The sequence below is a fragment of the Poecilia mexicana genome, unplaced genomic scaffold (assembly GCF_051168715.1).
Source record: "Poecilia mexicana isolate PSO_F unplaced genomic scaffold, ASM5116871v1 scaffold_5, whole genome shotgun sequence".
Classification (NCBI taxonomy): Eukaryota; Metazoa; Chordata; class Actinopteri; order Cyprinodontiformes; family Poeciliidae; genus Poecilia; species Poecilia mexicana.
The window spans coordinates 25871534-25888670 of record NW_028263374.1 but is presented as its reverse complement, the minus strand read 5'-3'; the positions used below and the strand labels follow the sequence as shown (position 1 = coordinate 25888670).

The following is a 17137-nucleotide window of genomic DNA, read 5'->3' as shown; positions in this document are numbered from 1 at the left end:
TGTGGACATGGTTTTTACTGGACTGGATACAAGGAATACAAAGAATAAATCACCAAAACTAAATCATGCTATTTTGCACCACCTGATAACATTACAAACGTGGATCCGTCCAGAATGTTTCAGTTTATTTTAGAATAATTAAAAAGCATCATTACCAGGTACATACCAAAATGCTTTTGATGCAACCTAAAACAATTAAACAGGTGATGCAGCATCCAGAGACATGCTGCAAGAGCGATCCTGTGCACAGTCTGATTGAATCAACCCCACCCAATATTAGATAAGCAGTTATGACTGGCCCTGTCCCAGTCCAATAGAAGTCTGTTTGAAAGGAAGGGGCAGCCAACATTCTGCCAGAGAAAATGAAACATGAGCTCTCAGATTCATCGGCTTTCCTGGCAAAGATTCCCAGCAACACAGAAGGCATCTTAAAGTGATTTTACTGCTACAGTATCCTCTGACTTCACCTTGGACACTGTGTGATCTTACATATTCTTGCCAGAGTGGTGACTATGTTTTATAAATGAGGGCCAAAAATGCTGATTGAGATAAAAGCCACCTTAAGAGTCGAACTAATCAGTAATGTTGGGTCATATGCTTGAGACAAAATGCAGCATTTTCTCCTATGGCCCAGCTGAACATGGACTCATCTTGTCGATTTTCATCTAACAGTATTGTATAATGGAAACATTTTACTGACCAGACTTTTTTTTTCTATTAAAGTTACAGAAAAAAGAATTACTCCTGGGAAACTACCTTCACTTTGTTCACTCTGTCATTGAACCAAATTATTAGTTTCTCTCTCCAGCTTTTCCAACTCAGGTCTCTAGTCATATTCCATTCAGCAACCATCAAAGATCTTAGCTTTGTGCAGACAATGTTATCTCTAATGCTCTAGGTAAGTTTTTGAGCATATCTCCCCTCCTTTGTGTTACACCTTCTTTAACTCCACCTCTAGTACTCTCTCTGTTTGTATCTCTTCATTAAAATATACTCACCACAGACCCAGATTCTGTCCTTCATGTCTTTATGGACATTGCCTTGTGTTTGCGGGCACCGTCGTGTTTGAACTTGAGGGAATAGATCCAAACTGGTCCTCCAGACTCAGGAGCAGATGGAGCAAAATGTATAAAACACATGAAACCTTTAGAGCTTTTTTCACTTGAACTAAAGGACCAACTCCAAACCCAAACAGCATCATATTCCATCTAAATTGAACAGTTGACACAATGCAGTCAGGCAAGTGCCAGTCTCCTGGAAACCTCCAAACTCAGACATTTCCACTGTATTACCAAATGGTAAACTGTGATTAGTCACTCTGGAGAACATGTCTCAACTGTTCTACAGTCTACTGGTGGTGTGTTTTCCCCACTGTGTCTGACTCTTTGCGTTGCTCTTGGTGATGTGAGGCTTTGATCCAGCTGCTCAGCTCTGAAGCTCATCATTTGAAGCTTTCTACAGGCTGTTCTTAAGCTAATCTTAAAACCACTAGAGGTTTGGAGATCTGTAGTTATTGACTCTGCAAACAGTTGGATTTTTGCCTACAATGTTCCTCGGCATGCCTACCCAGCTCCATGAGTTTTCTACGGCTGAATTGCTGTTATTCTAATTTGCTTCCATGTTGTGGTGATAGCGCTGTTATTTAACTGTGGAATGTCTTGTAGCAAAGAAGTTTCATGAAATAGTTTGTTTTTCCGCAGGCAGCATCCTGTCAGTACAACACTAGAATTCACCGACATTCAGAGAATCTTTCATGAGTGAAAAGCAAATAAAAGCAAATAAAACACAAATAAATTTAATGACTTGGAGGGGTAACCCAATACTTTTGGCAACATATTGTACATCTCGCTGATTAATTGAATTGGCAACAATAGTAATAGTTGTGGTATTTGTATTTTTTGGGGAAAAAGAACAATCATTTAGTAGACTTTTTACATTTTGTTGTAATTTGTGGAAATGTTTTTTCCCATATTGGCTTGTTTGGCATGAGATATTCTTAGGGATGAAAGGAAAATAGTTTTTTGTAGCATGTGTTTAATTTCAAGAGTACCCCGAAACCGATGGAACAAATGTAATTATAATGATTTTTGTTTTTATGTAGATTTCCAATTAAATTAAAATGTTTTTTTTAAATGTCATTCATATAAATTGCAGGACAGAAAGAAACTTCTTGCTCACCAAACATTCACTTCTATATTAAAAGCAGAAACCCAGATTCACATACAAAAATTGTGAGTGGTTGGCATCTCAGAAAAACAGACAGATGGCTGAATGTCTGGATCAGGATTCTCAATGGAGGTTTGTCAGCGCTTCAAAATACAAAAATGCTGTTATGTCTAATTTGTCTCAAGAATGATTTGGCTATATTTGGCAAGGGGAGATTATAACTAAACAAAATATGATTATGAAGTAAAACAATTATGTAGGAATAAACAGCATGTGGCTGAGACAAGGCTTACAAGCCAGCACCTGGCTCCACTAACGTGTCTTTTATTGCATTAAAACAGCAAAGAGAATCAGGTCACTCTTAAGAAAATGGATCACAAGGAATTAAATGAGAAATTGTTTTCAATTATGAAATCATATTAATCTGTTATTGCTATTAAAATCCATGCCTTGTAGTAATGTTTGCTGTCAGGACTTTTTTTTTTTTTTCAGAAGAATGAGTCACGATGAATCAACGCTTACTCACCAAACAGCAAAATAAAAAGAAAATCAGCAATAATAAAATAGCACACCATTTTATTGAGCGCAAAGACTACACTTGAAGCATGTTTAATCACTTAATTACTTATGTTAGAGCTGAGTTAATTATTTTTATTTTCAAGTCAAAAATCTAAACAAGAAAATATTGAATGAAGACTGTGAAGCATGAAACCCCTGGAAGACCACATCTCCTGCAGAGATTATTTATGAATTAAGATGCTGTGGGAAAGGCAACAAAAAAGGCATGGGCACCATATGCCTGCAAAACTGTTTGCATAATACACAAATATATAGTGTTCAAACAACATCAAGGATGATAAAGCAAGACCGTACATGTCGTTTTTGAAGACTTGTCTTTGTAGGTACAATCGGTCATATTCAGTTTACATGATTCATTAGGTGATTTAAGGTGGATAATTTCAACCAATTAGTCTCATCTGTCTTTGATCAAAAGCTTCATTAGCTACAAAAGCTTGAATGAAAATGCAGATTTTCAATCTGATTATCTTTTTGGGTGCACTTTTTTTTCTATTTCTAAAGTCATAGTTGCTAAAACAAGGTGCTTGTGTGTAATTAGAAATGACAGAGGCATTTCTAAAACTAAAATAAGAGTAGATTAGGGATGCAAGGGGTATAGTCATGATGCGTTGCACTCTGCGTTCATTCTATGATCGAGTTAAGTTTCTGATGATTTGGAGTTGTAGTCTTTAGTTTACGAATTTCCTCATTTATAGTTCCAGTTTTAGTTTGGTTAGTCTGGTCCTTTCTGTGGTCAGTCGTCTTTACTCTGTGTGGTAGCTTCTGTTTACCTATTCTTCCTCAGTCGTGTCTTCTTCCACTGTTCATCTCATCTTAGAAGATATTTCACTCTGTTTTTGGATAAGCTTTGTTCTCCTGCCCTTTGTTATGTATTTTTAGCTTTTGAATTAAATTATTTGTTTTCTGTAAGTTTTTCATTAAATATGTTTTTCTTTAAATCTACAGTTTACCTGCCTTAGGTCTTCCATGCAAACCACTGACATGTATTATTATACCATTAAAAGCATATTAAGACTTTTAATACCCTTCTCAACATTAAAATGTAACAAACTTCATTGAGATTACACCAATTAAACACTTAATATGTTTGCCAACTAACCTTTTGCATGTTTTCAATTGCATTTCTAATGTTTCAACTTCGTCACTTCAGCATATTGGCCCCCCTCAACGGGCCACATTGACGGTACAAATCAGGAGGGCATCCCTGCTAAAACACACCCCAGACAAAAGGTTGACTTCCCTCATTCAGGTCTGCAGAGGCTTATTATGAGTCAGTGGTCCAGGTGTGTTAGAGAAGGAATGCATCTAAAGCTGCAGATGGTAGCTCTGGAAAACTAGACTTGGGCACCTCTAGCATAAATGTATAAAAATACAATGTTAAAAATACATTAAACAACACTTCATAATGTTAAATAATTGATTCTATGTATTGAAGTTTTAAATATTACATTTGAGTTTCCATGGATGTAAAATTACTGCTCAGTTTAAAAATTACAATATTTAAACCAGTGTTTAAAGGTAAGCAAACAAATAATAAAAACAAGTCACATGGGCAGACATTATAGACTTTACGCAAAGATGGCCTTGAGTTTGACACCATAGAACTGCCAATTGGTAACTGAAATAAAGTAGCTTTGATTTCAAAGAAGCCTACATTGAAGTCGATTGGCAAATGAACCATCACGAAAGAGGAAGACTCTTGTTCTCTCACTGCACCCCAAGAGATGCATAACCTACAAAAACCATTTCTGTCTGGTTTTGAACCAGAGACCTTTTGCATGTAAAGCAAACATGATAACCACTACACTACAGGAACTGAACTTCTCTGCTCTGTTTCAGTTTGAGGTTCCAAAGTTGATGATGTGAGATGCAACGCATGAAAATTTCAACTGAGGCTTGCACTCAGATGCTTGGATTCAGAGTATGACACCACAGAACCCTTGTTGACCTTTAGTAAACACCTGTGATGAATAGAACATATTAAATCTGTTTCTGTCTGGTTTTGAACCAGAGACCTTTTGCGTGTAAAGCAAATGTGATAACCACTACACTACAGAAACTCATGCTGTTTGCAGTGTTCCTGGTAGATGATCCAAATTTTGTTAGAGATTAATGTCAATGATGGGCATGGAACAATGTCAAATACTTATACCACAGATCCTCTCAGAGAGCACAGTAACTTCGTGAACAAACTGTCAGACTTATAATTGTGCCTAATTTCACATTACAGTCCATAAACTAAGCCTGGGATCAAAAAATTGTATTGAAGATGTCATTAGCAGAGACAAATGGTTCTACAGAGACTTGGCTAAATGGCTAAAAAATAAAATCAATACTTACAAATAAAAAATGGTTCAAAAATAATATCAACACTTCAAAATACAAAATCTCTGGAAAATAAAATATTATGTGTTGTTTTGAAAATCATTAGAATATAAGCACTTTTATCAAATCTTCATTGTGGTAAGATCATGTAAGTTCTTCTTAAATCCATGAAAACTCAACAATTTGTAAGGTAGGTGAGTTAGCTCAGCAGGTTAGAGCACGGTGCTGGTATTGCTGAGGTCATCAGTTCAAACCCCGTATGGGGCAATTCATGTGTAAGGTCTTTCACGCAATCAACACTTCAAAAATAAATAAGGGTTCAAAGATAAAAAATGGTTCAAAAATAAAATCAATACTTCCAAATAAATAATGGTTCAGAAACAAAATCAACACTTCAAAATAAATAAGGGTTCAAGAATAAAATAAAAAATGGTTCAAAAATAAAATCAATACTTACAAATAAAAATGGTTCCTAAAATAAAATTTACAGTTCAAAATGTATAATGGTGTGATGGGATCTGGATTCACAGTGAATATTAACTAAACTGCATAAAATGCAACTAAATAGCCAATGTTAATATGATTGTCATTTCACAGATAAAAATAGTACATGACCAATTTTTTTTATGATGTCGGTCAAGATAACGGATAACAAAAAATGTCTAGCGCGACCTGCCGATATCTCAGTTTTATTCGCTGGGAAAATCAATAAGCAGCTTGAGGTGACTCTGCTGCTCTCTAGTGGCGAGAAGCCGTAATATTGGCTGGTAACAATCGGAATGTATTGTGGGAGATGTAGCTTGTAGTCAATTCGTGCTCAAAACCTATTTTAAGTCAATCATCAGCCTATAAAATGCTGGGCGGGCCACATAAAATGACATGGCGGGCCACATGTGGCTCGCGGGCCTTGAGTTTGACACATGTGATGTAGAGTCTAACAGAAGCATTTAATTTTAATAAGATCACTAGAAGCCCTGTGTGTTGAAGATCTATAGTACACAGGGATAATTTGGTGAGAAGCTGAATTTTGGGGTTTTTACTAGATCAGAACAAAAGAAAAAACTATCAGCAGAATATTTCCTTCATGTTGAGGTCAAATCCGCCTGGCTCTGTAGGTGCAAGCAGCTGGTGCATGAGCAGAATGAAATAACATGGATAATGCCGAAAAATCCTCTGAAAAAATGAACAGGTGATCACATCTGATGATATCTGACTGATCAAAGCATAAACCTTTGACAAACAAAATATGTTACTTTATGTGATTTAAATACCAAAGAAAAGACAATTGTAATAAAATAAAGTTGATATCCTGTCAATCAGCGAACATTTTGGTAATGGCATTGCAAGAACACAGAAACAACAAAGGATGGGATACAGAAGAGGAAAGAATAGCATTGAAAATGACTGAAAATGGAAAAAACACCACCCCGCTACACCAAACAGGATTATTATCTGCAGCTTCCACAATGACTTACAGTACTCTGGCCAAAATGGCTCTCATTGTAAAATTACAAAGTAACAGCACTCTATGCAATTTTTCAGTGTCTGTTGGTTTTCCCATTTTAAAGGAAAAAAAATGGTACAGACAAAATCATTTGTCAAAATGTAATGAAATATACACATACTGATCCCCTATGAGTAAACGTGACAGTAATTCATACCATGAAACATGTCTCTGTAATTAGATGTCACATTATATGCAAACGACGATTCACCTTCACCAATATTTCTCCCTTATGTTTAAACATGACACCTTTTTAAGGTAAAGTCCACACAAAAATATGAAGTAGTCAATGTGAACAATCATGTTGTCGCTCACTAAATGAGAGGGCTTGGTTGACGCGAGACGCCTCGATGGGCTCGGGCTAGTTAATCTTGATGTAAGTGTCACTCCCCCAAATGAGCAGCTAAATCAATTTTGGCACCAGGCCGTCATTAAACTGTGTCACTGGAAGGTTTATGGGGGGAATAGAAACCATCAGAACAAGGTGAGACAAAGCATGAAATTTCATGACCCATTTTTGGGGTTTTCAAAATTCATCATACAGGGGGAATCATGCTGAGGGAAAATTAAAAGAGGAGTATTGAATATTTAAAAACCAATTTCAAAAAATACAGCCATGTAATCTACTTTAATCCAGAATCCTTAGAGCTGGTGAAATGCTCTATAAGGGTAACCCACTTTCACCCACGAAGTAAGTAAAATGTGTGTACAGAACACAAATTCATGCCCTACAACTAAAACTACATGGATTTTATTTTAAGCATGTGAACCTCCTTATTCCATTTTTCATACATTTATCAGAATCTGATCCTTCATGATTTTCTTGAGTTAACTTAGAAAGGTTTAACCAAGTAATTCCACAACACAAAATATTGCCAAAAAGAATATTTGGTGGAACAGATTTGATAATGATGATAATCATAGTTATTATTATCACAATGAATAAAATTGTAAACTTTTCTTACCCCTTCTATGCATTTTCAGTTAGGGAGAAGATTCCTCATCCGCTATTTTCCCAGCAGGGAATAAAAAAATAAATATCTGAGGTTTTGTGGCACATTAGTTAATCGTAAAAGCTGAACATTTACTTATTTTACGCAAATGAATTGAAGCTAAAATGGGCACAGTGAGGAGTAGAAGATCAACTGGGGGCAAATAACCATTAACTTGCTGAAAGAGAATGCAACAAAACAGATGGTGAAGACCTCTGGGAACCGAGGATTCGCTGCAGCTTTGACCACAAGACAGCTGCAGAACAGATCAGCTTACTCACTGAAGGAGCTCAAAAAAGACACCGCTGGCTCGTCATCCTCTTTACAGGTTTCTGTGTGGCTAGGCTCCCGCTGCAGATAGATACTTTGAATCAGATCGACACCGACGGCGCTTATCTCACACGTTGTTATGTAATTGCAGCTTTACTATAAGTGTTTTCTTTTTAAGAACTTACTCCAAGATGAGTCATGACCAAAGGAGAAAAAAAAATCATGAGTAAATGCACACATGTGCCACTTCAGGCTGAATTAGATTGGAAAAAGGGATTCGTGTAGTCTTTTAACCTGAAATATATTTGCTTTTAATATGCTTCAACTAATGCTGCTTGATGTTTGAAAAATGAGTCATTGTTCAGTTCTGACATGTCTTGCTTCACCGTATTCAACACTTTTCTCCAAAAACAGACAAGATAGTTGTATTTGCTGATGTTCCATAAAACATGTTATTTTTCAACACTGTGGCTCATCCCTGGATGATTTTCCAGGGAATGTTTATTTGGAAAAAAGAAAACTCATGATGATTTCTAAGTGAATGAGACACAAAATCCCAGCTGGGGGGAATGTCTGACAACTAGTTGTAATTTGTAGTTTAGATTCAATTCAAATAATTACATAAAATATATTTTCTTTCTAGCTGGAGATAGGCACCAGCAACCCTCCCGATCCCACTAGGGACAAGAGTGTAAAGAAAATGGATGGATGGATGGATGGATGGATGTTTGGATGTTTGGATGGATGGATGGATGGATGGATGGATGGATGGATGGATGGATGGATGGATGGATGGATGGATGGATGGATGGATGGATGGATGGATGGATGGATGGATGGATGGATGGATGGATGGATGGATGGATGGATGGATGGATATTTTCTCTTTTCACACATATTGAGTTTTGATTTTTTTGTTTCTGAGATCTTTAGAAAATAAAAGGAAGATCTATCAACACAAAGAAGAGTTTTTGTTTTTGTTCTTGCAAAAAAATATATACATAAATTTTCTTGTATTTTTCTCCAAATGCATCATTTAAAATCCAGTCAGTCAGTGAATCAGATTCTTTGTTCAGGGTAGTAGCAAACTGTAATGTCAGAACGAGGAGCCGGCGAAATGATTTCCAGTGAGCATTAAAGGGTGGAACACTCTGAGCTTCTTAAACCTGGGTCACTGCCTGGCTTTTGAGCTACTGATGTGCACCACAGAAGTCAAGAAAGTAAATGTATAAAAACAGTTTTATTTTCCAGCGAACAGGAACGAGGCTTTTGTTATGGTTGAGTTGAAAAGGAAATCCTTTTTTTCAGAGCCTCCTGCTGAGCTAAACGGGTAGTGTAATCTGCCTTGTAGGTGATGTGTGGCAACTTTATGAGCAAATCTGCAAGGCAAATGAATAATGTAATCATCTGACATAGCTCGTGTGTGATCATGAATTATCTTTTCCCCGAATGCTTGTCACAGCAGCTCCCACATCTCTGAACAACACTAAAATATTCTTGAGTTGCAGCTGCAAGTCCCTGTGTTGGAATTACATAAGGTTAAAGTAAAATATTCATTGAGCTGCTTTGGACCACATCTGTATGCATCTGAGTGTGCTGAGGAAACACTTTACTGTAAACCCGCCAGCTACGCTAAGGTAGTGGCTGTTGCTTGGTTAAAAGGAGTTTGCTTGCAAATGTGCCTGATTGCTTTTGGTGTTCACTTGTTTCTCTGTGTCAGTCAATTATGTGCACACTGTGTGTCCCTGAATGCTGCCAGTTTTGCACAGCGCCTGTGTGCCTATGCAAGTCCGTGCTCATGTGCATGCCTATATGTCCAAGAATCCACTTGTCTTCATCAGTATGCTGAGATGGCGTTTATGTGCAAGCGTCGGCTCTATTCAAAGCAAACATTTATGTCTGGCTGCAGAGCTAGTAAAGGCAGTTGTCCTTCTCTCTGCAACCTGGGCCCTGCAGTAAAAGACTTGCTGATGCGGACGACATTATGAGAAGGCTGTAAAGTTAAAAACCTCAGCAGGTCCAGCTGAACCATATGGGATCATGTTGACCTAAATATGCATATATAAATTCATCAGTGGTGGGAGTCAATTACATTTTTTAATATTGTAAGGTCTGTAATAAATTTGTCAAAATTAATTGAGTTTTAATCGAAAACCATATATCGACAAAATAAACATTTATAATTCAAAAACCAATTTTGCTGCTAAATTATTGAACAGGCACATGAGCTCAACAACAAATATCAATCATTTTATTTCATGCTAAAAGTTCTTCTTTTAGATTATGTCTGTTACTCAATTTAATTGGACATTGAATAATTCGCCAGAGAATTAGAAAATGTTTGATGTCAATAATGTGATTCAGAAACGCAAGTGATCGTCAACAGTAAAATCCCATCACGTTGATCTACTCGACACGCTGACAGACAGGATTTGCTTCGGTAATCCTCAGCTTTTTAAACGTAAGACCAGGAATTTCTAAAGTATACAATGAAGCTGAAGTGAAAGAAGATCAGAGAAATGTAAATTTAATATGCAAGGACAATGCTTAGGCACATTAATGAATAAAGAGCAAGCCAGTGTGTTAATGACAAAGGATTTGAGGCTTCCATGTGAGAGTGGGATCAGGAGCACGCTGCGGGAGATGCTCATTACTGCAGCCCACACTGAGTACTACCTGTGTGAGCAATACTACTGAAATACTTCATCCACGGAAGATAGCAGTACATTCAGAAACGACAACGTTGTAAACTTGTTTGTGTCTTCTTTAGTACAGGACAGCACCTAATTGGAAAATAAAGCCAATAGTACATATTTTGAAAAATATATAAACGATACAGAGAACTACAATGTGTGTTTTACACTGGGTTTACTGACAAAGCTGCAGGCTTTCACAAGCAGGAAACATCCCATGAGATTTTAATACTTTTGAATCATGGAGATTATCCAATAATACATAGACTGCAGGCTTTTCCTGAGATATTCCATTAACTTATACATAAATAAACATAAAAAAACAAATATGTGTCATTTAACTCCTCATAAAAATTTAGAGCCCAGCCAAAATAACACTTGTAAAATTGAATGAATGGATTTGATAAAGTCATAAACAGATAGACAAAAATACAGGTTTATGGGTTTTTGTGTCATATTCTTTTGGTGCTTTTTAAGGTTGTTTTTCTTCAGTTTAGGAATTTGTTGTGGTTATGTTTATTTGTCGTGTGTAACTCTGTGTTGATGTTCATTTAATACAGTCTGGAATAAGTCTGTACAATAACAATGTGGAGAAAGTGAAGTGCTGTGAGTAGTTTCTGGATGTCCTGGACACATTGTGTGCAGTACATCCAGTACATTGTGCCACTTGGTTTAAAGTTGGCGACAATAAACTTGAGTCCAAACTGTGTCTATTTCTAAAATTTGCTGTAGTCAAAAATAATTCACCTGTAAATTTCCTAACATCAACTTCTAGTTCTAAATAATAATAATAATAATAAAAACAATGATCTCATATTGTAAATGAAGCAAAACAGAAATAAATTTAACTGAATTTAAGAGAATATAGATGATTTTTTTGTGTGTGTATTGATGCAGTACCGATGAATGGAGCACACATTAACACACTCGAAACAAGTGGTAGCTTTATGGTGTTGGGCGAGAAGTTGTGCAGTTTAAAGCAAACCTTGAGTGAAAAGTCAGAAACTGGCTAGTTGTGTTAGAGAAGAGGCTAACAGGAGCTTCATCATCCTTAAAAGACTTGCAGTTTGAACTATTCATCATCCTGCCTTTGACTTCTGCTTGACAGGACGGCGCCTCACAGTTTATTATGCAGGGTGATAATGACCAATAACGATCTAATCTAATCTACTCTATTACACTCTTTCTGATCAGAATCAAATTATTCCCCCAGTAAAATAAAATAATAAATGGTTTAGACAGTGAATTTATGCTACATAATAAAGTTTTAATTTTCTGAGTTGACTTGTTCATTTAAGATACATTTTATGGTGAGGCGAGACAAAGATTTACCTTTTTATTGCCACAGAGAAAAAGTCAAAACAAGGCTGTCAAGCATAGGAATACTGCTCTCCAAGCACGGTAGTGGAAACATTATGTTGCGGGAATGCATTGTTTGCACAAAGTAGATTAAATAATGAGAAAGAAAAGCTAAGTCCAAATTAACAAACCCAGCAGCTAGATGCTTGGAACTTGAACATATTTGAATTTTCTACTAACATAATGACTCCTAACCCACATCAGAAATGGTTTTGACATAAAGAAAACCAATGTGTTTGTGTTTGAGCTTGCATATAAAGCATCATTTCCTATTTTGAATTGTCCAGCTCAAATGCATAGTGAAAAGGTCCAAATATAAGAAAAATATGTCTATATGTGTATGTAAAGTTCTTAACAATACTGTAGTTGCACATCAGCTTTGCTCATTGTTTTACTTGGACTATTTCATTTTATTGACTCTACTCTCACAAATGCAATTATCATTTATGACATAAAGATTCCTACAATCAATGAAAGACTACATCCACTCATCATAGCTCAGTGATAATATTGTGTCCCACTGCAGATTCTCTCTCCAGATGGCAATGATCACAATGGAGTGCAAAATATAAATCATTTAGTATTGCACAGAATACCTACTTGGATCAGTAGCAGGAACAAAATATTCTAATTTGGTGACATCTCAATCTTTACTTTGATTAACTTCTTTCAAAAAGAAGCCATTTCCTCTGTTATATGTCTGTCAGACAAACAAAGGACGGCACAGCATTCTTCCTAATCCTTAAACCTCAAGCTGTTGTTGAAGGAGATAGAAACAGCCAACATATACTAAATCTATAAAAGATAGAACAATGAGCTCCAAATTTAACTCTCTGGCTCATCTTTAAATGTCACTTTAATTGAATAACTTGTAAACAAGAAACATGTTTAACTGGCAATAAGTCAGCACCAGACATTATTTAATTAAAAGCAACTTCTTCCAGTTTTTGGCTTGCACTCTAAAAAGATGCTTATGAATATTTCAAACTTATTCCAAACTGAAACATCACCAGTGATATATACTCTTGCATTTTTGCTATCTTAGTGTTTCATCTAATAGATATACATTAGGGTTGGGAGATACAATCTATTTTTTGATACATCCATGCATGGATAATTCTGGTTTAACTAACAACATTGAAACTCCAATATCTTAATGTTAATTTATGATCTATGATTTTATCGTTTTGAGCAAAGCTAAATCAGAACTCAGATTTGCATCAGTGAGGCACCAGGACAGTTTATGGCTAACCCATAAGCCCACAAAGACTTCATGCCAAACTGTTTGCATCAAAGTGAAAATGACTTTAAAAAGAGCCACACCAACTTAACTCTAAGGTAAAAGTAATTATTTTAACCAGGACAAACATAGGAAATTGTTTTACATGGTTCCACCTAGTGGTGAAGGTAAAACAGCTGATCTTGCCTTACCAAACCCTGGAAGACCATTAAGCTAACAACATCACACCTCCTGCAAACTCAGAGAAGGTGAAGCTGTCTCAAGTCTAAATGAACTAAATGAACTACGCTTTGTGAATAACTTAAGCTAACTTTGAAATAATTATAACGATAGTAAGTAAGCTAAAATTATACTGAAAATTAACAAAAAAAATTAATTGAAAAACATAAAGAATCACAATGCGTCTGACGTTTATTCAGTGCGGTTGGCTATGATATTGTTTCGCTATCGTAATTGTTCGGTATGATAATATAGAGGTCATAATTTTCTTATTGTGACAGCACTTCAAGCAATAAAAGTATTAAGTCCATTAACGTTTGGCAGGAGTGCTGGGAAAAAAATAAACCAGGCAGACAGAGAGAAACACCATGCATTATAATCTCAGGCCTTCCAGCTGTAATATCTGACAATATAGCTAATGATTATTTTTCATGACTTATTTATCTGCAAATATTGTGAAGATTATAACAATTTTATGGTTCAGCAAAGACCGTTTGCCAGTCTCCGGAAGCTAAATACTTATCAGGCAGCAATGAATTTGCCTTAATTTACTTGAAAATCTACTTCTTGTATTCTGTTTATATACCTTTTATAAAAAATGTATTATTTGTTGAACAGCCATGTCCTTCTTTTACAGCTGTAACCCACTGCAGAGTTGGAGACAGCTTCACATTCAGCAGTACTCGGAAAGAGAAGGTGAAGAGGAGTGTGTTTATGTTAGACATGAATTTTTGTGCAATATCAAGACATCTCTCTGCTCTCCCTACCCCGTTATGACTAAGGCATAGGATTATCATAAATTTTAAAGTCCAAGTTTTGACTGAAACAAAAAAAAATGTTGCTTGTGTCAATTGTGACTGAATTATGTAATCCTCTGCACCACTGGAATAACTATGAATTATGTGCAATACCCACAAATCCATGGCAACAAAATGATAGTAACTCTTTTTTTTTAAATGCTGTTTTCTGGTGAGCCAACCTGTATAAAGCAATCATACCTTCAGCAAAGACAAAAGAACTAGGACTTTTGCAACAGCTGACTGCCAAGAAAACAAAATATGTGTTAAATAATTCATCAAAAGTCCAAATGCGTGTGAACAGAACATTTTTTTCTGTAGTGTGGGCAAATGTAAACACCTAACTGATTGTGTGAAAGGCTTTGGGGAAAAATGAAATCAGGAATCTTATTAATCACTCCTGTATTGTGACAGGTAATACCTCTCACTGCCTAGCAACCCGAGTCCTCCGGGGCAACAGTCAGAATGATGAGATTTACAATGGGATCTCTTCTCTGAAGTTATGGGAATGTCCATTGTGTTGCTGCAGACATGGCGCACAGACATCCAGTGTCCTTTTATACTTCAGCTACTGATGTTCTTTTTCAGTTATTAATTATTCAAACAAATACTGTGCATGAGACGATCAATAAAGCAAACACATCATAAATCTTTTCTCTGCTGTGTTTTTCTCTGCATTGCATTCTGGCGGTATCTTACCTTAAACAGGCGCAGTATGTTGGCCACCATGATGGAAACGGAGCTCGAAGATGCGCCGATGACGCCCACCACCCTCTCAGGTTTGGTGATGATTGGCGCCCCCCCGCCGAGGCATTTGACATCTGTCCCGTCCTTCTCGATCAGAGCCTGGACGAAGGTGAGCGACTGCTCCAAGGCATGAGTGTCCCTGGAACAGGTGTCCAGGATCCTCGCTCCCAATGTGATGTTAGGCAGGAGATTATTATCATTATTTATGCGGTCAAGGGCAAAGAGCATGGCTTCCAGTCTGTGTATACCCTTCTCCTTCTTCAGCTCCCCACAGGGTTTGCCATCATGGCCCCTGGCATGCACAGGGAACAGCCCACCTAAGGAGATATCTCCGTCAATGCGGATGGAGTTCAAATGCGTTTGTCCTGGCCCTTTGGGTTTGGCAGCCAAAGAGGCCTTGAGGGAACTGTAAAGAAGCAGCAGCAGCAGCAGAATGTGGATGTTTCTCTGACAGCCATTCTGATTCGGTCTACAGGCTGGAGGCTGAAACATGATCACCGTCCGAGCACGAATCCACACCAGCAATCAGGAAACAACAATAGCCAGGTATTATTTTATGATGGCCAGAGGGTTAATTGCACTGCCTCTTGAAGCAGTTTTCACAGAAAAGGATTCCTCTCATGTCTATGCCCTCTCTCAGGCATTCAATTAGAGTAGAATATGATCTTGGCTCTTTCTCAGGATGTAATCCTGCTTCTTTCTTTTCTTTTACTCACTCCATCCTTTGACCACTGTTGTGGGCAGCTGTTTTTGTGTCTTGTGTTATTCTTTGGAGATCATTCACTCGGGGCATTAACAAGAACAAAGGTGAACGATAAGCTTTTTTCCTCTTCTGTCTCTGCCTCCCTGTCTTTGTGTCTCTTCCCTCTCTACCTCAATCAGAAGTTTTTAATCTCCACCATTCCCCTGGGCAGGGATTTGGTGTATGTCAGAGCCCTCGGGCCGTCTCAGGTCCACAGGCTTCAGAGCGAATTCCTGAAAGATGAAAAAGAGAAGCGAAGTGAGACAGTGCTCAGAGAAAACAGAAAAGGGCAAAGGAATTTGAATTAGTACAAGCTTTTCAATAGTGGTTTTTTACTTAACCTTTTAAATGCAGCATTATGAAGAAGGAGGAGACAGTTATGTTTAAAAATGTCTTTCTTTCCTGTTTTTGCAGCATCTGTCTACATTTGAAATTCCGATCCCTTTTGCTTTGCTTTTAGATAACAACCTGTTCTGAAGTTGATGCTGAAATGCTGCAAAAATCTGTGACTCTTTTGTTTCCCTTTGCTTTCACATCAGAGAAACTGAAAAAGAACAAGACTTTTCTGTTGTTCCAGAAACAACGCCTGTGTTATGAATCGTAGCATCACATGAAGTGTTAACATTACCGCCTCAAAGCCTGACAGATGATTAGTCACATTACGCGTTTAAAGAAAAGCTCAAAAGGTCTGAGTAATCTATAAATAAAGTTAACGCTATGAACCTTACCTAGGGACACCTGTTCATGGCAGGCAAAAAGAAATTACACATATTGTAATGTATGGGACTCATATGTGGGTCTTAAAGTCTCTCAGGCATTTCTAAATCTGTGGCTCACAGGCAAGGAAAATACAAGAGAAGAGCAACGGAAGGCTTTGAGAAATTGCTCTAAACCTCTTATAGTGTTATTAAAAAATAAAAAGTAGATTTCATTTTCAAAGAAGCCCTGAAATTACTTATTTCCACACATCGATCTGCTCCCTGCAAACACCTCACACCTTTTAGACAAAGATGCACACTGGCCGTCGTGGTGCTGTGAACCAGGCAAATGAGCTTTTTTTTTAAGGTTTTTCACACATTAGTGGCCCTTATTTGCAGCAGATCAGACAGGAAATGGGTAGAGGGAGAGGAGGATAAGACATGCAGCAAAAGTCTCAGGGTCGGGAATCAAACCCCAACACTTGGGGTTAGATCGGATATTTACTAACTTGGGACACCTGGTAAAACCTTATTGCCTTGCCTCTGCTTTCCTCCAGGGGGATGCTGCTGCCTTTTGCTCTCTAGATTATTTTTGATTGCACATGACAAATCTGTCACATACGTCATCCACTCAAACACACCATACACCATTGATATCACTGAGTTTCAACCTCTATATGACACTTTGATTTCGACCTTAGTTTGTGCTGAGTAAATGTATACTTCAGAAAATTCTTCTACTTAAAGCAACCGCTGTACCTCTACACCATGCGCCTCCCCAAATGAGCAATCCTGAACAGTTGGCG

General features: G+C 37.2%; 1 protein-coding gene and 1 non-coding gene across 2 annotated transcripts in view; both read right to left on the bottom strand.

Moving 5' to 3' along the window:
- The window catches only part of grm4 (glutamate receptor, metabotropic 4), a 141912-nt gene extending 126322 nt beyond the window's left edge, over nucleotides 1-15590 (bottom strand). The window contains exon 1 of the mRNA XM_088005800.1: nucleotides 14844-15590. Coding sequence (XP_087861926.1) covers nucleotides 14844-15383 — 540 coding nt within the window. The 5' untranslated portion in view covers nucleotides 15384-15590. The remainder of the gene's footprint in view (nucleotides 1-14843) is intronic.
- On the bottom strand, nucleotides 4733-4805 carry trnav-uac (transfer RNA valine (anticodon UAC)). Its single transcript has one exon. It is a non-coding gene; the product is annotated as a tRNA-Val (tRNA).
- Nucleotides 15591-17137: the final 1547 nt, after the last annotated feature.